This window comes from Barbus barbus (assembly GCF_936440315.1).
Source record: "Barbus barbus genome assembly, chromosome: 17".
Classification (NCBI taxonomy): domain Eukaryota; kingdom Metazoa; phylum Chordata; class Actinopteri; order Cypriniformes; family Cyprinidae; genus Barbus; species Barbus barbus.
The window spans coordinates 944,684-968,011 of record NC_136745.1 but is presented as its reverse complement, the minus strand read 5'-3'; the positions used below and the strand labels follow the sequence as shown (position 1 = coordinate 968,011).

At 39.3% G+C, this 23,328-nt stretch overlaps 1 protein-coding gene across 1 annotated transcript; it reads left to right on the top strand.

The window, feature by feature from the left end:
* The first annotated feature begins 12,114 nt into the window (after positions 1-12,114).
* LOC306883811 (uncharacterized protein) lies at positions 12,115-22,687 on the top strand. Its single transcript, XM_079439302.1, has 6 exons — positions 12,115-12,244; positions 14,941-15,159; positions 15,816-15,878; positions 15,977-16,040; positions 16,434-16,613; positions 21,402-22,687. Exons 2-6 carry the CDS (start codon positions 14,967-14,969, stop codon positions 22,102-22,104), a joined length of 1,203 nt encoding a protein of 400 aa, XP_079295428.1. The 5' UTR covers positions 12,115-12,244; positions 14,941-14,966; the 3' UTR covers positions 22,105-22,687.
* The last annotated feature ends 641 nt before the right edge of the window (positions 22,688-23,328 follow it).

The window sequence follows — 23,328 nt, the reverse complement described above, 5'->3', positions numbered from 1 at the left end:
CACTACTGTAATATACTGTAACACTACTGTTTCAAATATTTCTGCATTTGAACATCACCAACAGGCAAAATGTGTGCAAAGTGTCAAAACAATAGACATATCCAAATACAAAAGTGAAGCGATGTACATTTCAATATTCTGAACGTTGTTTATTAAAAGCAGAACAACATTTAGTCTGCTGGAAATCAAACACCATTTCCTTTGTTTTTAAATGGGATGTCTAACTCATGCATTCTGAGTTATTTACACGGCTAAAGAGCTGGATTCTCATGCTAAACATGGCCAACGATTTTTTTTCAGGCATGGCCCTGTATGACGTCATGAAGGGCTGAAATCCTTGTATGGGCATTTATCCCATAGTTAAATCCCATACAACACACACACATCGACCAGGGGTGCGTTTCCCAAAAGCATCGTTAGCTATCTATGGTCGTAAGTTCCATTGAACTCTATTGGTAACGACAGAACTTTCCACGGTTGCTTTTGGGAGACGCACTCCAGAGCGAGAGCGAGAGCAAGATCCACAAGTAAAATTTCTGTGTCAAACATTTCTGCATCAAATGTCTGTGTTTTGTTGGCAGTCGGTGCTCCAGTGCTCATTACTCTTTAGCTCTGCCCCAGAGCCGGCTCAAGGCATAAGCCAACTAAGCGGCTTTATTTTATTTAAATTTGTGATATATTATGTCAATGGACAGTCTGCCCACAGCCTCCAGGAGCTCAGCTGTTTTCGGAGAGAATCATAAAGCTGTATCTTTCTTTTATAAATCTGATAAAACTAGAGACTCTTTGGAGATATGAAGAATGCAACACTACTCTCTAGGTAGTGAATGAGCAATCAGTGTGTTATGTCCCCTTAAAGTCATTCAACCAATGTAAACACTTCCCTTCTGATTCATTATTGTCTGTTGTTTTTTATCAGGCTGCTCAATTTGTCATCCGCTAACTCAAAAAAAACAAAACAGGCTCAGAGTATGAGATACACTTCTTAGTGTACATATCGCTGTCATAAAAATATGTCAAACCTTCTGGGCTTCAACAGTTTGTCACTGGGGCACTACCCATAATAGTACCATAAGAGTACATATTACTGTCTTAAGGGTTCACATTACTACTGTAAGTATACTAATATACTGTACCTTTAGGGGTAAATAAGCTACAGAGGTGTCATTTTGAGGGTCCTGCCCCAGTGACGAGCTGCTGTACATGCTGGAACTCTGCATATGTTTAAGAGCCAGCTGAAAATATCATACTGGTGCAAGGGTGTTAGCATCTCACTTTAGAAATGCAGCTGATTTGAAGCCTTGGCCTGCTTTTTTTCTGCATACACAGCAGGTTTCTAATTTGATATTCCTCATTCATAAAGAGGTGAGTCATGGGACTAGCAATGTTAACAGACCTACCTGTCCCTCAGTTGTGTTATTAAATTGGCTATTATTGATTGCGGTCTGCTGAGGATGTTTCTGAACCATAAGCCATAAGTGTTTTTGGCCCCTAATTTATTTTCCAGCTTACACTTACAATCACCTTTTGCTTTTTTGACAGCTTTTACAAAGTTTCATTTACATCCCTTTATCTCCGGTCATAAAAGCCTTGTGCTTCTCTCTCTGTAAACTTTGTATCTTCTTGTTAAAGCATGCCTTGTTGTTGTTGTATAAGGTAACAATCTTGGAAGGAATGCACATCATCTCAGAGAAATGCATATGGAGGCGTCCACATCCCTGCACACATCCAAATCATGGCATAACTCCACAAAAACAGAGCAATCAGTGTTCTGTAAGCAGTCCATTAACATCTTGATTGCATCAGGAGACCATTTCTTAACATTTCTAATAATCGGTAGAGTACATTTAAAATGATAGTGAGAGTCGGTGATGATGTAAGACAGGAATGAGAAAAATCATATCTGATCGCCCAAATGGAGTCGGACAAAGTGAAATACACTGGGAAACACACCATAACATTCATCTAATCTATTCACACATCATTTCTATACATTAATCTTTACAGTGGCAATAAATGAAAATAAATAAATAAAATACTACATTGGTTTTGTATTTTTATTTGTCCTTTTCTCAGTCAGTGCACATGAGTTAGTGAAGATATTATATAAGTTAAAGCATCTCTGACTAAAATGGTATCTTAAAACATGACTAAAGCTGTTAAAATTCATTTTGGCTGAGATATAATTTAAATGTTTGGTATATATGATGTGTCATGAGAATGGACCAGTGACAAAGAGGTGCAAACAGGAAGTTGATCTCTTTGATGGGAATTCTAAAGGAAGTTGGAATGTGCCAAGTGTGATTTGTTCGAGGACCATAGAAAAATGTAATGTCCTGATGTCACAAAATGAACCTTTCAGGACCAGCTTTGAGTAGTGTGACGGGTTCACTTGTGGGAAGAGAAAAAAAGATGGCTCTACCCACAATAGCACTGTTGTGCAAGTTTTCATTTATTTACAGCACTGAAAATATACTTAAAGTTCCATGAGTGATGATGTGAAATTAAACACAAAACACTTAAAAACAATCAAAGTAGCAAAGAAACAGCAAACTAGAAAATAAAGATGGAAGATGTCCAGTATATACACACTATCAACACAAAGGGTGTCCTCAGTCGACACACTTTGGAAGGGTTTGCTCATGGCACCGCAGTTGCAAGCTCGCATTGACTTGGTAAACAGGCACAGAATGTGAGTCTGGCCTCCCTCTGTATAGGTCACACTCTGCCTGTTCTAAAGATGTACTATTCACAGGTAAATACAACATTCAATCACTTATACACATTTAAACAAATCTTCACGGCAATATAAAATACAAACATTTCACTTACAAGATAAAATATATAACCAAGCACAACAACACAAATGACTGACATTTTCTCTTTGTCGGTCCAGTCACTTGAACAACACAAATGGTTTGTCTGACTTTGAGTTTTGTGTGCCGATATGGTGATAAAAGTGACATTGCACTAAAGGAATAAGTTTCTCCGACAGCATCCCGGGGTCCAACTAAGCTATAACACAGTTTGATTTTATTATTGCTTTCATATGTCTATAAATGTTCTTATTGAGGATTAAGAGAGGTTTAGCTCTAGTCAATGTTGATGTTTTATTGAAATGTAAAGTTCGAACATCTAGAGTTACTATTATAATTATTGGTGATTAGTAGAGTGCTTGACCCTTGACTTTTTTTCAGAACATTCGTTGCTGTGCATGCTGGGAGCCATGGATGAGTTCTGATGGATCAGAAGCCCTGCACAAGAACCCCTTTAACAGTCGTGACAATTTTGTGGAAATCCACCAATCTAGTGTATTCAAGCAAAGGAGCCTGTTCTCTAAGAAAGTTGTTTTACCCCACTGTCCGAGTCGCTGCTGCACAGTTCATTGTAATTATATCCGAGAAGCATCCAAAGGACACTTTTCCCGTCGCCAGCTTCGACCTGCTGCACACTGTCAGTAACCTCGCTATTTGCATTTTCTGTATTGCAGTTTTGCATTGGCAGCTAGCCTCACTGATGAGATTAGAAAGCCCAGGTGTTTGTGTCTGGAACTAGCATTATCACCATCATAGATGGTTTTGATGGTAGTGCAATCAGTTTGAATAATTAGGAGATGTATGGCACGTACTGTGTTTATACTATGGAGCGGCAGTACTTACAACACATTTGACCAGATTAGATTGTCAGTGGATTGTCATTATTTGTTTCCATGCCTTTCTGATTATGGATTCATGCTTCGGGCACACCTCCTAACTCACCCCCACCCCCAGAGGTGTAAAAAGTACTCAAAAATTGTACTCAAGTGAAAGTATAAAAGTACAAGTATCTGGCCAAAAACATACTTGACTAAAAGTAAAAAAGTACTACTTTAAATTGTACTCAAGTATTAAAAAAGTAGGATTTATTTATTTTTTTTCTGACAGACAGAGGTTTGGTTAAAGGGAGAAAACGAAACAAAATGCAATGGCACAGGTCAAACACACATCTAGTGCAGTGATAACAATTAAAATGCAGCACAGCGGAACACAAACACACACAAAAATTGCAGGGAAAGGGATTAAAAGGAAACTCCATCCTTTCCACCCTCATGCCATCCCAAATATATATATATATATATGAATTAATGAATTATGCATTTATATAGAGCTTTATTGTGTATTGCTGTACACCCAGAGCGCTTTACAATCATGTGGGGGGTCTCTCCTCAACCACCACCAGTGTGCAGCATCCACTTGGATGATGCGACGGCAGCCACAGCACAACGGCCACACATATATATATATATATGTACAGTGGTGTGAAAAAGTGTTGGCCCCCTTCCTGATTTTTTATTTTTTTGCATGTTTGTCACACTTTAATGTTTCAGATCATCAAACAAATTTAAATATTAATCAAAGATAACACAAGTAAACACAACATGCAGTTTTTGAATTAAGTTTTTTATTTTGAAGGGAAAACAAAATCCAAACCCACATGGCCCTGTGTGAAAAAGTGCTTGCCCCCTAAACCTAATAACTGGTTGGGCCACCCTTAGCAGCAACAACTGCAATCAAGCGTTTGCGATAACTTGCAATGAGTCTGTTACAGCGCTGTGGAGGAGTTTTGGCCCACTCATCTTGGCAGAATTGTTGTAATTCAGCCACATTGGAGGGTTTTCACGCACGAACCGCCTTTTTAAGGTCATGCCACAGCATCTCAATAGGATTCAGGTCAGGACTTTGACTAGGCCACTCCAAAATCTTCATTTTGTTTTTCTTCAGCCATTCAGAGGTGGATTTGCTGGTGTGTTTTGAATCATTGTCCTGCTGCAGAACCCAAGTTCGCTTCAGCTTGAGGTCACGAACAGATGGCCGGACATTGTCCTTCAGGATTGTTTGGTAGACAGCTGAATTCATGGTTCATTTATCACAGCAAGTCTTCCAGGTCCTGAAGCAGCAAAACAGCCCCAGACCATCACACTACCACCACCACCATATTTTACTGTTGGTATGATGTTCATTTTCTGAAATGCTGTGTTACTTTTACGCCAGATGTAAAGGGACACACACCTTCCAAAAAGTTCAGTATTTCAGAGTATTTCCCCAAAAGTCTTGGGGATCATCAAGATGTTTTCTGGTAAAACTGAGACGAGTCTTTATGTTCTTTTTGCTCAGCAGCGGTTTTCGTCTTGGAACTCTGCCATGCAGGCCATTTTTGCCCAGTCTCTTTCTTATGGTGGAGTCATGAACACTGATCTTAACGGAGGCAAGTGAGGCCTGCAGTTCTTTAGATGTTGTTGTGGGGTCTTTTGTGATATCTTGGATGAGTCGTCGCTGTGCTCTTGGGGTAATTTTGGTCGGCCGGCCACTCCTGGGAAGGTTCACCACTGTTCCATGTTTTCTCCATTTGTGGATAATGGCTCTCACTGTGCTTCGCTGGAGTCCCAAAGCTTTAGAAATGGCTTTATAACCTTTTCCAGACTGATAGATCTCAATTACTTTCTTTCTCATTTGTTCCTGAATTTCTTTGGATCTCAACATGATGTGTAGCTTTTGAGGATCTTTTGGTCTACTTCACTTTGTCAGGCAGGTCCTATTTAAGTGATTTCTTGATTGTGAACAGGTGTGGCAGTAATCAGGCCTGGGTGTGGCTAGAGAAACTGAACTCAGGTGTGATAAACCACAGTTATGTTTTAACAGGGAGAAGGGGGGGGGGGGGGTACACAAGTAGACATGTTGTGTTTACTTGTGTTATCTTTGATTAATATTTAAATTTGTTTTATGATCTGAAACATTAAAGTGTAATATATATATACACACACATACAGTGGTGTTGGCCCCTTCCAGATTTTTTATTTTTCTGCATGTTTGTCACACTGAGCTGTCTGAGTTTGGCAGTGAACCATGGTTTGTCGTTGTTGTAGATTAGATGAGTCCTGGTAGGAATGCACATGTCCTCAAAGAAACTGATATGAGATGTTACAGTCTCTGTGAGCTTGTCCAGGTCATTTGCAGCAGTTTCAAAAACAGACCAATCAGTCAGGTCGAATATATATATATATATATATATATATATATATATATATAAGTCTGCAAAGCCTGTATTAAGATCTGTTAAAAGATGGACTAACGAAACAGAGCGGGATCTACAAGCCTGTTTCGACCTGACTGATTGGTCTGTTTTTGAAGCTGCTGCAAATGATCTGGACGAGTTCACAGAGACTGTAACTTATATCAGTTTCTGTGAGGACATGTGCATTCCTACCAGGACTCATCTAATCTACAACAACGACAAACCATGGTTCACTGCCAAACTCAGACAGCTCCGTCAGGCCAAAGAAGATGCTCACAGAAAGGGGGATAAAGTCTTGTAGAAACAGGCCAAATACACACTGGAAAAGGAGATCAGAGTGGCAAAGAGGAATTATTCTGACAAGCTAAGGAACAAACTAAACTCTCTTCCAGTAATCCTGCAGTGTGGATAGGAATGTAGAATATCACCAATTACAAGTCACCATTCCCCAGCACTCCGGAGAATCAACACCTGGCAGACGACTTAAACGAGTTCTTTTGTCGTTTTGAACGATCACCCCACACCCGCCCAGAACACCTCTTCACACAACCATTAACACCTCCAGCAACCCCTCTCTCCCCCACATCTACAATTCAAATCAGCGAAGATGATGTGTGCCAGGTCTTCAGGAAGAACAAAAGAGGGAAAGCACCTGGTCCAGATGGTGTGTCACCAGCCTGCCTAAAAACCTGTGCTGACCAGCTGGCCCCCATCTTCACACAGATATTCAATAGATCACTGGAGCTGTGTGAAGTCCCCGCATGCTTCAAACGCTCCACCATCATCCCTGTCCCAAAGATACCCAACATTACTGGACTTAATGACTACAGACCTGTGGCTCTAACGTCTGTAGCCATGAAACCATTTGAAAGACTGGTTTTGGCTTATCTGAATGACATCACTGGACCCTTACTGGACCCCCTGCAGTTTGCCTACAGAGCAAACAGGTTTGTGGATGATGCAGTCAACATGGGACTGCACTTCACCCTGCAGCATCTGGACAGACCAGGGACTTATGTGAGGATCCTGTTTGTGGACTTCAGCTCCGCTTTTAACACCATCATCACAGAAACCCTTCAAAATAAACTAACTCAGCTCTCCGTCCCCACCTCCGTCTGTCAGTGGATCAACAGCTTCCTGACAGACAGACAGCAGTTAGTAAAGCTTGGTAAATTCAAATCCGGCACTCAAACCATCAACACTGGAGCTCCTCAGGGCTGCATTCTCTCCCCACTGCTCTTCTCCCTCTACACCAACGACTGCACATCTAAAGACCCCTCTGTCAAGCTCCTGAAGTTTGCAGACGACACCACACTGATCGGCCTCATCCAGGACGGTGACGAGTCTGCTTACAGACAGGAGGTTAAGGAGCTGGCTGTCTGGTGCAGTCTTAAGAAACTGGAGCGTAACACGCTCAAAACTGTGGAGATGATCGTGGACTTCAGGAGAAACCCCCCTGCTCTCCCCCCACTCACCATCATGAACAGCACTGTGACTGCAGTGGAGTCATTCAGATTCCTGGGCACCACCATCTCTCAGGACCTGAAGTGGGATATTCACATAGACTCCATTGTCAGCAAGGCCCTGCAGAGGTTGTACTTTCTTCGCCAGCTGAGGAAGTTCAATCTGCCACAGGACTTACTGAAACAGTTCTACTCTGCCATCATTGAATCCATCCTCTGCACCTCAATAACTGTCTGGTTCAGCTCAGCTACCAAATCTGACCTTAGAAGACTACGGAGGGTAGTCCGGACTGCTGAGCGAATCATTGGTACAACCCTCCCCACTCTCCAAGAACTGTACTTATCCAGAGTGAGCAAAAGGGCTGGTAAAATCACTCTGGACCCCTCACATCCAGCACACTCCCTCTTTGAACTGTTACCGTCTGGTCGACGCTACAGAGCTCTGAGCACCAGAACGACCAGACACAGGAACAGTTTCTTCCCTCAGGCAATACATCTCATGAACACTCAATAATAAACGTAGAACACACAACTAATACATTATCCATTCACCACACTCACTTATTTTATTTTTATTTTTCTCATTTCTAATTTGCCCATACCTGACCTGTACATACATAGTTGTCTACATTATATTTCGTTTTTTATTTATTCTTTTCTGCTTTGTACATTGGTTATTGGCTATTTCTTGTTATTTTGTTTTTATTATCTGTGTCCTGTCCTGTTACTGTCCTTCTGTTGCACTGTGGAGCTTCTGTCACTATAACAAATCCCTTGTATGTGTAAACATACTTGGCCAATAAAGCTCATTCTGATTCTGATTCTGATATATATATATATATATATATATATATATATATATATATATATATATATTAATATATATGAATTAATGAGGAGAGAATTAAAACATACAACACTTTTTTGTCTAAAAGGATAATTAATTTAAAACATTTTTTTACAACAGATGAAGAGTTCTGCTTCAAATACACGCAATAAAGAAAAACCCCAGCAAAAGTAATTACCATGAATGTGTCCGGGGGAAATAGTAAGGATTCGCCATCTCCTCATTAGATGCACCTTTAGAGAGAAGAGCATCTTCATTGATAACGATTATATTAAATAGTTTTTGCTTTAGTTTTTATTTATTTTGTTAAGTAGTAATTTAAAGCTTTCTATAGATATATTTATCATGTCTGTGAGGCATGTAGTCGCTGACTTTAGGTTCATTTATGTGAAGCGCTCCTGTTTAAGATAAAAGCACAATGTTTTGTTGATATTGTGAGTGCACACAAATAAAAGTAGACACTTTAGAGTTCAGAATGATGTATTACTCTTACCTTTATGAGGAAAAATGATGGCGTAAGTTGTTTCCATTGAAAAAAATTGTGCTGGCGCCTCCATGTCCTGCGCTTTAGCTTCCACTCTCCGCACAAACTACTGATGCAGCGCACATTTATCTAGGTTTAACATTTAAACATTGTTATATGCTTGAACTGTTTTAGTATATCTATAGATTTTATTTTAGGCAAGTCATGATGATTTGAGAAGGCTAAATTCAAGCATAAGCTATGATCAGCCTGCCGGTCTGCCGCTGGCCGCTTGGTCGTTACTTTAAGAAAGAAAAAATTTATTTAATTAACAAAAAATGCTCCAAACGTTTTTTCGAAATTAACTTAATAAAAAGCCGGAACAAAATATAAACACTTTGAAATTAAGGCAGGGCTCTAGTACATTTTGTCCTTTTAGAATGTTAAGTTCTACTTCTGTAGATATTCTGTAGATATCAAAAGTAATACAGGAGTCATGTAACGCATTACAATTCTGAGACAGTAATATTGTAAGGTAAGGGATTACTTTTAAATAACAGTAACAAGTAATCTGTCATATATTACAGTTTGGAAGTAACTTGCACAACACTGTAAGTTTTACATAATACACAAAATTAATAATCCAAAGGGGATGGTAAGGGGGATAGTAGTTTTACAGAGGGGATGCTTTTTGTCATTTCTTTCGACCAGGGGGATACCATCCCCCCGCATCCCCCCTCCCTTAAGGAAGATTAAGGAAAAGAGTCCAACACCGTGGTATAATGAGCACACTCGGGCCCTAAAGAGAGCAGCCCGGAAAATGGAGTGCAGCTGGAGAAAAACTAAATTAGAGGTATTTTGTATTGCTTGGTGGGAAAGTACCCTATCCTACAGAAAAGCATTAAAAACTGCTAGATCTGCTTACTTTACGTCTCTTTTAGAAGAAAACAAACACAACCCCAAGTATTTATTTAATACAGTAGCTAAATTAACAAAAAATATAACATCAGCAGGTGCAGACATTACCCAGCAGCACAGTAGTAATGACTTTATGAACTACTTTACTTTCAAGATCAAAACTATTAGAGATAAAGAGATGGCATGCACCCCAGCAGAGTCGGAGCGGAACTCCTGTCGGACAACATCTCCAGGATGCTACGCTCCATCTGACTAGTAAGACAACTCTCAAATAACTGCTATGATGACTTTTGTTCTACCCACTTAAAAGATAGAAGTACTTGCGTTGTCCAATCTATACAGACTGTGTCTGTTCCCCGAATAGCGAGGTTAAAATATACATTTAATGCAGGATCTAGAAAAAATCTGATCGTGATTAAACCAGAAAAACGCAAAATAAATGAACAAAAACAATTTTTAAAGCGTGGGCTCCTAAACATTAGATCACTCGCACCCAAAGCAGTTATTGTAAATGAAATGATCACAGATAATAATTTTGATCTACTCTGCCTGACTGAAACCTGGCTTAAACCAAATGAATATTTTGGTCTAAATGAGTCTACTCCACCAAGCTACTGTTATAAACATGAGCCCCGTCAGACTGGTCGTGGCGGCGGTGTGGCAACAATATATAGTGATATTCTCAATGTTACTCAGAAAACAGGATACAGGAGGTTTAACTCATTCGAAATACTTCTGCTTAATGTTACACTGTCAGATATGCAAAATAAATCTCTCCTATCTCTTGCTCTGGCTACTGTGTATAGACCGCCAGGGCCATATACAGATTTCCTAAAAGAATTTGCAGATTTCCTCTCAAATCTATTGGTTAATGTTGATAAACTGCTAATTGTCGGAGAATTTAACATTCACGTTGATAATACAAATGATGCGTCAGTCTGGATCCAACCATTACATGATCTGAGATGACCGAACACCTGAGATGGAGGATCAGCGCCAGGAGATGACGTATGTGTCCCTGATCGTAGGCAGAGGCCAGACACCTGGATGAACGCCAGAGACAGATCCCCATTGAGGACCCCGCCACTTAGACAGCCATCGGAAAAGACCACTGGAACCAGCTGAGCCCATTCAATCTGACTTGCTGCAGTTTGGAACTGAACTGCTGGTTTGTTTGGCCAGAGGAGAATTGGCCCGCCGACTGAGTCTGGTTTCTCCCAAGGTTTTTTTCTCCATTCTGTCACCGATGGAGTTTTGGTTCCTTGCCGCTGTCGCCTCTGGCTTGCTTAGTTGGGGACGCTTCATTTCCAGCGATATCGTCGACCTGATTGCAAAGACACTATTTAAACTTGACACATTATTTTCCTTTTTTGATATTGTGCAGTGCTTTGACACGATTTGCATTGTAAAAAGCGCTATATAAGTAAAGGTGACTTGACTTGACTTGTTAAATCATGTAAACCAACAACCTGTATTTTAGACCCTGTTCCATCTAAGCTCCTAAAAGAGAGAATATTATTAACTCATCATTGTCATTAGGATATGTCCCAAAAACCTTCAAACTGGCTGTTATTAAGCCTCTCATTAAAAACACAACTTGACCCCAAAGATTTAATTAATTACAGAACAATCTCGAATCTCCCTTTTCTGTCAGCTATTTAGCTGATTATCTGTTAAGGAGCTACTCTATAGAGTGTGTGTAATTTATGTTGTTTGTTTCCGTTTTGAATCAGATCTCCTCTATTGGAAAAGCCAAAGCCAGATTCTAGGACTGCGGTGTAAAAAAATACATTAAATATTGAATAATAAAATTAAAATATTGAATAATAATATAATAATATACAATAGAATATAGAAGTTTTATTGAAGATTTCTGAAGCAGCAAGCCTCTTAAATCATGTATTGAGGTTGCTGCCACCTGTTGGTCAAAAATAAAACACTTTTACTGAGCACTTGAAAGCAGTTCCAGCGTTTAATAAATATCGTAGAAACTATAACATAATACCATGCGGTCAGAGGCATCAGGCACATTCAGATCGATTTGAGATTTTGAGCCAAGTGGATTTTGAATGTAGCCGAATAATATGTTTTCTATTGTGATTAGAACAACATCTACTGATAATAATCTTAAGAACCACTTCTGAGCACCCATATTAAACAATATGCTGGCACTGAACCAGAGACAGACAACAAACAACCCGTAGTGTAGTTTGCTGGTAGTCATAACTCCAATAGATGCATTAGTCATTCATTCAGTTGCTTATGTGTTTGTTTGTGCACATTATGTGGATTATAGACATTATATGGAGACAGAATATTTGTTTCTAAATATCTTTATCTGTTTGATGAAAACTGTTTTTGTGCAGAAGTGAAGGAGCTGCTCCAGAGAGATTCTCGTGTCATCTTGCTTTAAATATAGTATCGGCCTGCACGAGTCCAGCTGCTGCTGTTTCAGTCTCAATGTCATCCTGAGAGCATCAGAAACTCTGCTCAGAAGCTCTGGTGAGTGACCATCCTCGCATCATTAACGCTCTTGTTTACGCTCTCTGACTTTTCTGCGTTATAAAGTCGGATTAATATTATTAGTCGGAATAATACAGACATTTAAATGGCACGCGAATTCACGCCACAATAATCATGATCATAAGTCATCATGAAACAAATCAATAACACGCTTATTTGATCCGTGTTTAACAGAAACGTGTGTGTTAATAACAGCGGACCGCTATAGAGATGGGGATAAAGAGCTGTATCTGCGAACTAAGAACCTCTGAACGCTGGTCATAATATATATATATATCCTGTCCTCGAGTTGCAGCAAAGAGCAGCCCATTAGGTTTGGTCTCAAAATAAATATAGTTGCGCCGTTTCTTAAAAGTCCGAAATGTGCTGAAAATATGAAATGTGCTGAAAATATGAAATGTGCTGAAAATATTAAATGTGCTGAAAATATGAAATGTGCTGTCCTCATCTGCGCGTCACAAAAACATCAACAAAGAGCTGAAGATCAGATATTTCACATGTATTGTTCCGTGCACTGACGATATTCTCTGTTTGAGCGGTTTATTTGTCTCTTTTGATTATCAGTGAATAATTTAATTGATCGTTTATAATAAAATGCATGAGAAGATGCATCTGCATATTTTTTGGCTGCAGTACGTTTAGTTCAAACTCCTGCTGAAGCAAACAAACAAACAAAAAGACACCACATCTGTGATGGTTTTAGTGGTTTTAATGGAAACTAATGTCCCTGTGGGTCTCTATTGGGAATGTGTCACCTTCTGTCCAGGGCTGGTTAAAACCAATAAATCATTATGGAGTATGTCCCAAAATACACAACAGAAAACCATTTTTAACGATTTGAATGGTTAAACGTTAATGGTTTGTAATGTTTGTAATGGTATATATGGTGGAAAACATTAGAATTGCTGTGATGGGTTCTATTGTTTTTTTCAGCAGGGCTGTATCTGATATCCAGTACCTGTCTGTCATTTTCCAAGGTTTTGATTCAAGTTAATTCAGTAGGTGATTGTTACGACCCTTTTAAGATGGTCTAGCGGGTAAAAGGAGTAACATTGAGATTGTGGCAAATTGCAAAGTGATGGAGGCAAGAGAAAAAGCAAATACAACAAACTGCCAACAAAGGTGATTTAATATACCAAGTGAAATAGAATCCAAATAATTACAAAGTATATTTACGAAATATAAATCAATAAAGTAAACACCAATTTGTACAAATTTGCAATTCAGAAAAAAAAGAAAATGAGCAAAAACTACACAAATCAACCCGAGAGAAAGGAGACGCTAGTGACGCCAAAAACAAAGAAAGAAAAACAGTTGTACCTTATTTAAACCTCTAACCTAACTAAAGCAAGAAAAAGAAAAGAAATCTTCAGCCGTATATTCTCTACTCTCAACTAACAAAAAAACTAAACATACAGGGGTGGTGTTCACCTCTTACCTGGGGTTTCTATGCGCAGAGTTAAAAAACACACACAAGCACTCCCACAAGGACATTTATGGACGTAACAGTGATCATAAAGCTGAATTCTGCAGGTAGGCCAATAGAGGTTTTACAATGCTGAATATAAAAAATGTCCAGTCCTTGTTGTTGTGTACATTTCACCATCACTAGCTGAATAGTTTTCCTGCGATAAGAGACATTTTTAATAAAATATGTTGTATTAGATTCCTGTATGCAGGATATGTACATATTAGATTGTGTTATTATTTTGTTCACGACCCACATGAAAACACTGAATGCATTGTGTCTGAATGAAGAGTTGGAGTTAGGAGCACAGACTAACAACACACTGAAGATGAGGGCAGATGGTGTTTCAGTGGTCGAGGATGAGAATGATTCCTGTGTGTTTTCCTCTGGAGGTCATGAGAATGCTGAGTCATTCTGCAGAGGATCTCACTCACGCTCTCCTGTTTTCAATAGGTGAGACGCTCTGTAAGATGATCCAGTGTCATAACTAATTCAGCAATTTCCATAGAAAGACCTTGAGAAGCTGGCTACTGGAACACAAACTGCAAACCACCAAATGTCATAATTTGACTAATGATAATTACAATAAAAGAACTTCAAGCAGAAAGCTGAATAAGCAATCACATATCATTAGCGCACACACACACACTTCCTGTTCAGTAAACTGGACTGAATCGGAACAATATAAGCAGATTATGAACAGTACATGGTTTGCGTCGGGTTTCAGTCCACGTAATGCATTTATTGCATTCTTAGTTTTTTATTTCCAAAAAAGGACTGTACTGTACGTTGGCAGTTGTTGATGAATCGTGAATCATTTGAAGTGCTGTGCAGTGCATGTGTGTTGCGGTGTGTGTGTGTGTGTGTGTGTTGTGGTGTGTTGCGGTTTGTTTGTGTGTGTGCACATGTGTTGCGGTGTGTGTGAGTGTGTGTGTTGCGGTGTGTGTGTGTGCACGCGTGTGTTGCAGTGTGTGTGTGTGCATCGGTCAGAGGGTGTGGGTTGAGATCCTCTCAACATATGTCTGCACAGAAAGATAACCCCACACATTCACAGGAAATATACCCTGATGCAGCTCAGTGTCTGATTATCTATAGGAGCCAAGAGAGTGTGATGGCGTGACAGAGACAAGCTGCTGAGCGCTGCAGAGAAAGCAGCTTTAGGTGGTGTGCTCATTACCTGACTGGCATCCCTCTGCCTCGTTTACAGCAGCCGGCTGTGTGAAGAAGACAGTGATGACAGACCAGGAGACATTCAGCGTGGGCGATCCACCTCCATCATACATGATCTTCCTCCTGGTGTTTCTCTTCTTCACCACAGGCCTTCTGGGATTCCTGATCTGTCACTGTCTGAAGAAGAAGGGCTACCGCTGCAAGCTGGAAGAGGATGAAGAAGACTGTGAAGACAAGCTGGGGGCAAAGCAAGATGGCAAGTCTTTCAACCTTAGTTTTTTAAATGAAATCCATACTTGTTTAAAGATAATTACAATACATTATAAATCCTAGTTTACAGTTTGACACATGCACTTGATGCCTATGCCAGCAGGTTAAATTTGAGGGGAACGTTGTGACATTTTTTTAAGGGTCCCTAAAACTGCTGAGGCACACATCTTTAATATTGAGAGATTGAAGAAAACATATTCTGCATCTGTATCCCATGGAGGTTTTTATTTGTCTTCAGATTCCTTGGCGAAATACCAAGAAATCCCTCAGAATCACTTTTTTTCTTATATGCTTGTATAATCTAGTCATAGGATCCAAAAATAAGCACTGTTTTTCCATTGACCTTTCAAGTTTTTCCCACCATACTGCTGAGCAGACATTTATGGATAACTGGGATATTAGAACAACAGTTAGACTTGTTTAATGATTTCTGACCTTGCAGTGCAGGATATGAGGTTCACTCTCATTTTTGTATTCTCATTATTGATACACAGAACATCTGCAACATTTTGTGACTTTAATAAAACATGGCAGTGGCTGTAATTATAGTTCTATTTACATAAATAGTGGAAGAAACTGTTTGTAAGATCATCATTACCATAATTGAAATATCAAATTAGAAAACTGTGTTTTCCCCCTCAGATGAATCAGAAGACAGTCAAGACACAGTGGAACAAATCCTGAAATGCATCATTGAGAATGAAGGTACTGATCGTTCACTCGGTTCTGTTCTGCAGTATTTACTATTGCACTGCATTAAATGATATTTGTGGTTGAAAAATGCTGTTGTTTTTGTGTTACAGCCAATATGGAGGCTTTCAATGACATGCTGGTTGGCCAAAATGTTTGCGAACATCACGATCCACGGTATGATCATTAATTTTGTGACTCTTTAAATATTTTGTCGGATAAACGGAGAAACACCAATTCATAAACATGTTTTGTTAGAATTGTTTAAAATGTTTTGTTAGGTCTGCATGTTGTTTGATATGACACAAGCTGAGATGATTTACTATCTTCCAGTTTGTTTGCAAATATTTTAGTTGTAATATATTGAAGTACAATGTAAAGTTTAAAAAGCAATGTTTTTGTTGAGTACTGAGTTCAGCATCGGTCCTGTATACCCCCCACAGTGATGTAGGACAAGCAAAGGCATGTAATTGAGAGAATTAGTGTCCACACTGATCTCTGAATGAGTGCAGATGTAATACAGGAGCACAGGCTGGAGATATTTCTCTAATGCTCTTTCTTCTCACAAAGCTTGCGTCACAAAGATAGCGTCGGAGGTCTTCCCCTTCACCATCACACCGTTCATCTGGGAGGCGAGATCAGCTCGTGTGTTCACTGTATGCAGAGTCGCGTGTTAAAATCACGCCGCAGGAGCCGTGTATCTCGAAGCAGAGCCCGGCCGGGAGAGCAGACCGTGCTTTCTGTGGGCAGGTGAGATTCTTCATCTGATTCAACAGCACTACCAGTCAAACTCACTTTTTATTACTGACCTGCACTTTAGAACAATACTAAACTCATCAAGAACATCAAACTGTCACGTGTCAAACACAACACATAGAAAACAAATATAAAGACTTAGAAATAGATGAGAAATACATTCAGTAGAAAACCTAAATGCTAACCACACTGCCAAAAAAGATGAGAACCCAGGATGCTTTTTAGGGTATGTTTACACAACAAAGATTGTACTAAAAATAGAAAAGTTATTCCTTTGTGTTTTTGAAAAGTTTTGCATACAGATGACAGTGCTGTCAAAACGGATCTGTGAACAGCTAGAAGCGCTGTATTATTTATGCCAGGCCAGTAGAACACGTAATACACATGTGCATGACCTCACTATTTTCACAATTTTAGGTTTTTGTAGTTTACACTGAGGACAATAATGGTATTGTTTTTCAAAAACTTGCATTTTGAAACACGTTTTTTTGTGTGTTTTCTGGCCCTAAAAACGCTGTTGTCATGTAATTGAACGACCAAAACAAGGAAAAATAGCTTTTAGTTGAAAATGGTGTCATGTAAACAGCACCTGTAACAGCATTATACAGGACTTCCCATGTAAACGTGACACTTCAGCAATTTAAATATGAGTTGGATGACAAATAAGAAGGTGTGAAAGACAATTAATCTTCAGGAATATTCTTGATTTGACTGCACTATCGAAACTTAATTGCTCTGAACAATGACAGGTTAGTTTTCTGTTGAAGTAGTTTCATAGTTCATGAACTTTGCAACATTAACAGTTATTAGACTTAACAGAAATAATTATCTGAATTAATCTGAATAATGACACTATTAACTTTTATAGAGCTGTATTAGAGCTAAAACTGAATACATATACACAGTGTCCTCCATAAGTATTGGAGCAGTAAAGACAAAATTGCTCTGTTGGCTGTGGAGTCAAGACATTTACAAATATGATTAAAAGATGAATATGAGACAAAACTACAGAATGTCACATTTTATTATTAGCCGTTTCAACACATACATGTTTTAGCAGCTAAGAAGTTCAGCACTTTTAGAGTCTCACAGGTCTTTCTAAGTGATCAGCTGTGTCCTGTTGCAGTAATTCTTCAGATATTAAAAGCAGGGAATGTGTCGTATCAGTTATATCCATTACTTCTGTATTCTGAATCTTGCATTCGATGATGACACACAAACCAGGATGAAGATGAGGGAGCTGACTTTGAGAGAAAAGCAAGCAATTTGGATGCTAAAAGAAAAGAGGAAGTCAGTTAGAGCTCTATCAAAAACAAAGAGCATGGAGAAATCAAGAGTTTGGAAACCACCAGCAACCAACAACGACCTGATCGACTGAGAAAACAACAGTAGTTGATGACAGACAAATCATAAAAGCTGTGAAAATGAACCCTAAAAGACGTGTCTGTAAAATCAGCAACAACTTCCAGAAAGCTGGGGTGATGCTCTGACAATCTACTGTCCTCAGGAGACTTTGACACAGAATTACAGATGCTACACAGCAAGATGCAAACCTCTGACCAGCACCAAACATAGAAAGGCAAGATTAGAGTTTGCAAGAAAGCACAAAGGTGAGCCAGAACTGTGTTTAAGCTGATAAAATGTAAAAAAAAAACTGTAACTTGAATGCAATGTAAGTCGTTTTAGATAAAAGTGTCTGCTAAATGCATAAATGTAAATGTTTATGGACCAATGAGACAAAGATGAAAGGGAAGTGGTGTGTGGCCAAGTATGGTGACCCATACTCAGAATTAGTGCTCTGCATTTAACCCATCCAAGTGTACACTCAGTAGTGAACACACACCCGGAGCAGTGGGCAGCCAATGCTGCGGCGCCCGGGGAGCAGTTGGGGGTTCGGTGCCTTGCTCAAGGGTCTCACCTCAGTCGTGGTATTGAGGGTGGAGAGAGCGCTGGACATTCACTCCCCCCACCTACAATCCCTGCTGGACCTGAGACTCAAACCCACAACCTTCAGGTTACAAGTCCAACTCTCTATCCATTAGGCCACGACTGCCCCTTTATCTAAGTGATGGGAAAGCAAAAATGTGGAGAAAAAAATGGAACTGCAATGATCCCAAGCATACAGCCTCATCTGTAAAGCATGGTGGAGGTGGTGTCATGGCATGGGCATGCATGCTGTCTCTGGAACAGGCCCTCTCAACTTTACTGATGACAATGTATGATGACAGTAGCAGAATGAATTTGGAAGGGTACAAAACCATCTTGCCTACCAATATTCAAGAAAATGCCACCAGATTCATTGGGAAGTGCTTCATATTGCATCAGGACAATGACCCAAAACACCCTGCCAGTTCAGTCAAGGAATTTATAAGAGCAAAGAAATGGAAAGTCTTATATTGCCCAAGTCAATCTCCAGATTTAAATCTGATTGAACATGAATTTCTCCAGCTGGAGAGGAGAGTAAAGGCAGAAACTCCCCAAAACAAGCAACAACTGGAATTGGCTGCATTAAAGGCTGGGAAAAGTATTTCAAAGGATGAGACCAAGAGTCTGGTGATGTCTATGGGTCACAGACTCACTGCTGTGATTGTGTGCAAGGGATCTGCAACTAAATAATAGCTTTTAATCTTTTATATCTGCCTTATGTTCAACTGTCCCAATACTTATGCTCACATCAGATAGAGGGATGAACTCTAAAAGTGCTGTTCATTTTATTTGGTAAAACATGTATGTGTTGAAACGGCTAATAATAAAATGTGACATTCTGTAGTTTTGTCTCATATTCATCTTTTAATCATATTTGCAAATGTCTTGACTCCACAGCCAACAGAGCAATTTTGTCTTTACTGTTCCAATACTTATGGAGGGGACTGTATATATATATATATATATATATATATATATGATAAATTTCATAACATTAACACTATTTCCAATATAATTTATTACTATGGAGCTGCTTCAAAACAGCTCAGATGTAGAAAACATTGTGTAAATAAATGTGACTTGAAATGTATAAATATCATAAATTCATATCAATATAATTTTCTCATAAAAAGTCCAATTAATGTTATATTTTGAGAGAAACAATCATGATATAGTATCACATGAGGTCCAGCAGGGTTTCTTTCAAAAGTTTCATATTTATAAGCAGTTTTTATTTTTTGTTTTATTTTTTATTTTTATGCTATACCAATTATTTTAAAGAATATCTTTTATGTATTTTTTTCCTTCATTATAATATTGGTACAGGACACCCTAACATTTTTTAAAGGGGTCATGAACTGAGAAATCAAAATTTCCTTCATCTTTTGACATATAAGATGTCAAGAGGTCTGCAGAAGATCAACGCCTGCTTGTACATCACTGCCTGTTTAGCCCCGCCCACCGATTCTACAGCACTGCCTCTTTAGCCCCGCCCACCGATTCTACAGCACTGCCTCTTTAGCCCCGCCTACTGATTCTACATTACTGCCTGTTTAGCCCCGCCCACCGATTCTACAGCACTGCCTCTTTAGCCCCGCCTACTGATTCTACATTACTGCCTCTTTAGCCCCGCCTACTGATTCTACATTACTGCCTGTTTAGCCCCGCCCACCGATTCTACAGCACTGCCTCTTTAGCCCCGCCTACTGATTCTACATTACTGCCTGTTTAGCCCCACCCACCTATTCTACAGCACTACCTCTTTAGCCCCGCCTACTGATTCTACAGCACTGCCTCTTTAGCCCCGCCCACCGATTCTACAGCACTACCTCTTTAGCCCCGCCAACTGATTCTACATTACTGCCTGTTTAGCCCCACCCACCAATTCTACAGCACTACCTCTTTAGCCCCGCCTACTGATTCTACAGCACTGCCTCTTTAGCCCCGCCCACCGATTCTACAGCACTGCCGGTTTAGCCCCACCCACCAATTCGCGCCTGTAGTGTAAATAACGAGACTGGCAAAAGCAGGTCTACACAGAAACCAAAAAATAAAGATAGCTCCAAAGACAACGAGATGCTGTATAGTGCCAAGTTATGGAAAAACACAGTCTTTGCGCTGCTTTCCTTCTTATCCCAAAGTTAGGAAAGAGTGGATGAACTTTATTTTTAATGAAGATCCATATCGCGTCAGTAAGAACTTGGTCATTTGTTCACTTTTTTTTTTTTTTTTTACAGTTCGTTTGATATGTATTGAGTATTTATGCATTTTTAACATAAATCACAGCAGCGTCCATCTGTGAGGAATGTAGACTGTCAATCATACACAACTAACGCCCAATCACAGCAGGGGGCGTTTATTTCTGAGTCTACAATCCTCCACATCTATTCAAACTGAGCGTCCTGATGAGGGGGGGTTAAAAACAGGACAGAAAATAGTCTATTACTTCTAAATTATGATGTTTTTATGTAAAAATCTTGATAACATTATAAGTTAAGAAAACTGTACATAATAATAATAATAAAAAGGCAGTTCATGACCCCTTTAAAATACACTAAAACTGACCCGGTTTTGTAAATAAATTCATAAGTTGATCATGATTTATATTAGTCTAAAAAATAAATTTCAAGCATTTAAAGATTATTCTTGATGGTTTTGAGCATTTTAGGATAATGAGAAAAGTGTGTCCAGACTTTTGACTGTGTGTTACTGTTTACACCTGTAAGTATTACAGAATATTATCTATGGATGGGAGGTATTAATAGTAGACTATAATTAAGATGTGCATTACGTGCATGTAAGTTTAAAGACTATAGCCAAGCTGAATACCATCTTTGTACTTGCATAAATTGACAGATTTCGTGTCACTCACATGGAGAAGAGGAACAGCCTGCAGGGTTCGATGAATCTTCCTACACCAAAGCCTGGAAACACATCGAATGACACAACGCTCTCAGACAGCAGGACAGGCTTTAAAGACACTTCCAAAAAATCTCAGGAGGAATACAACATCCGCAACATGTTCAAAGAAGCTGGAGCAGTGAACGGCAAAGTCCCAAACCTCAGCAAACGCAAGAAAAGTGTGACACTGCTGGGCTTCTATAAGGCTGGTAATGCTGTGGAGACTAAAGCGGGACAGGAGGTGTTTGTGGAGGACAAGGAGGAGTCAAGCACTGCAGATCAGTTATCTGAATGCTGGAGCTCCAGCGCAGCATCTCCCACAGATCCCACCAAAACCGCTTTAGATGAAAACTCCAATAAAGCCTCCGGTAGTCAATTACAGGAGACTGTGAGAGAGGGCAGCCCAGAGAACCAGAAGACCGATGAAGCCACTTTAAATGAGAAACCACAGGACAAAATAAGTGCAAACACAACAGGGATTGTTGGTGATGGTTCTAATGGTTGCTCTAGGTTTTCTGTGGTACGGACTGTGGAAGAGACTATCATCCCAGCCGCAGCTAACACTGACAACAGAGATGATACGACAACACGTGATGACCTTAAAACTGGACAAGGTAGTCAGGAGAGTATAGACAATCAGCACATAACCTCAAAATGAACAAATTGGTGTATTTTGAGAATAAGACTCAATTGGAAAACTTATAATTTGCCACAACACTGCTTTTACCAGTAATACAATTTATAAGTGAATTCATTGAATATTAAATCTATATACGAGGGGCCCAATTGAAAAATAAAATAGACTATATTGACACTTTGATGGTTTTCTGTTCACATCTTTACAAAGCAGCTTCAACAGCTTCAACATAAGTGAGTACAGCGGCTTCCTCCACACAGGTCAGGTCTCTAAACCGGCTGATGTTACCTATGTTGAAACAGGGTCAGATCGTACTGTGTGAGGTTGTGGCTGTTAAAAGAATGAGACATACAACAGAGATAACGATACACAGTATGTATTCATAATATCCTCATGCAACTTTAAAACAACACAATAAAAGCAGGAAAATTCATGCTGTTAAAGCAAAGAGTCCATTGCACCACACCCTAATGCAGCTCTAAAGGATCCTAGTGCGTTGGAAGTGTATATACAGTCTAATAAAATAATCATCCAGATCCTTTACGCTTGTGCACTGTAAAACATATATTTTTTAAAGATGCAAATAAACAAATAATACTTTTACAAGAAACTGTATTAGTCTTGTTACTTTAAAATGTCATGTTTAATTCAATGTTACTTGCCAATTCTTTTTAATTTGTTACATTTATTAGCAATTTCTGAGTGACAGTTGTTCCACTTCCATTTTTAGTGTGTCTGGGGTTGTGGAGTTTTGTAGGACAAGGAGTTGTGTAGCATGTTCCAATAGAAAGGCCCTGATCTTCCTAATGTTATATAAAGCAAATCTGCAGGACTGGGCAGTTCTAACAATGTGGTCTGAGAAACTTAGCTGATCATCAATCATAACTCCAAGGTTCCTGGCTGCAGAGGTGGACTTACCCATTAGGCAAAGGTAAGCAACTGCCTTGGGCCCCCAAAAGTCAAGGACCCCCTAAAATTATTTTCATATACAAGAAGCTTATTAAGCTTTTTCAATATTTTTTCAGTTTCATTTAAATTTGTAGTTAAAATAACTAAAAACTAAAGTTTTTAAAAAACATTAAACATTAAAAAACCTGTACCATAAAAAGATTACACCAAAGCACCACCTAGTGTCCAATCTACTCTAATACATAACCTGCTTAAATGTGAATACTGTGATTACCACACTGGATGGGATAAAAATGATGACATGGCAAGTCTAAGCCACACCACATCGCTCTGACA

Bases quoted from the DNA above. Each gene is read 5' to 3' on its own strand.
- LOC306883811 (XM_079439302.1), top strand. From the start codon at position 14,967: ATGACAGACCAGGAGACATTCAGCGTGGGCGATCCACCTCCATCATAC. The intron at 15,879-15,976 runs GTACTGATCGTT...TTTGTGTTACAG, and splicing joins ATGCATCATTGAGAATGAAG to CCAATATGGAGGCTTTCAAT. The intron at 16,614-21,401 runs GTGAGATTCTTC...ATAAATTGACAG, and splicing joins ACCGTGCTTTCTGTGGGCAG to ATTTCGTGTCACTCACATGG.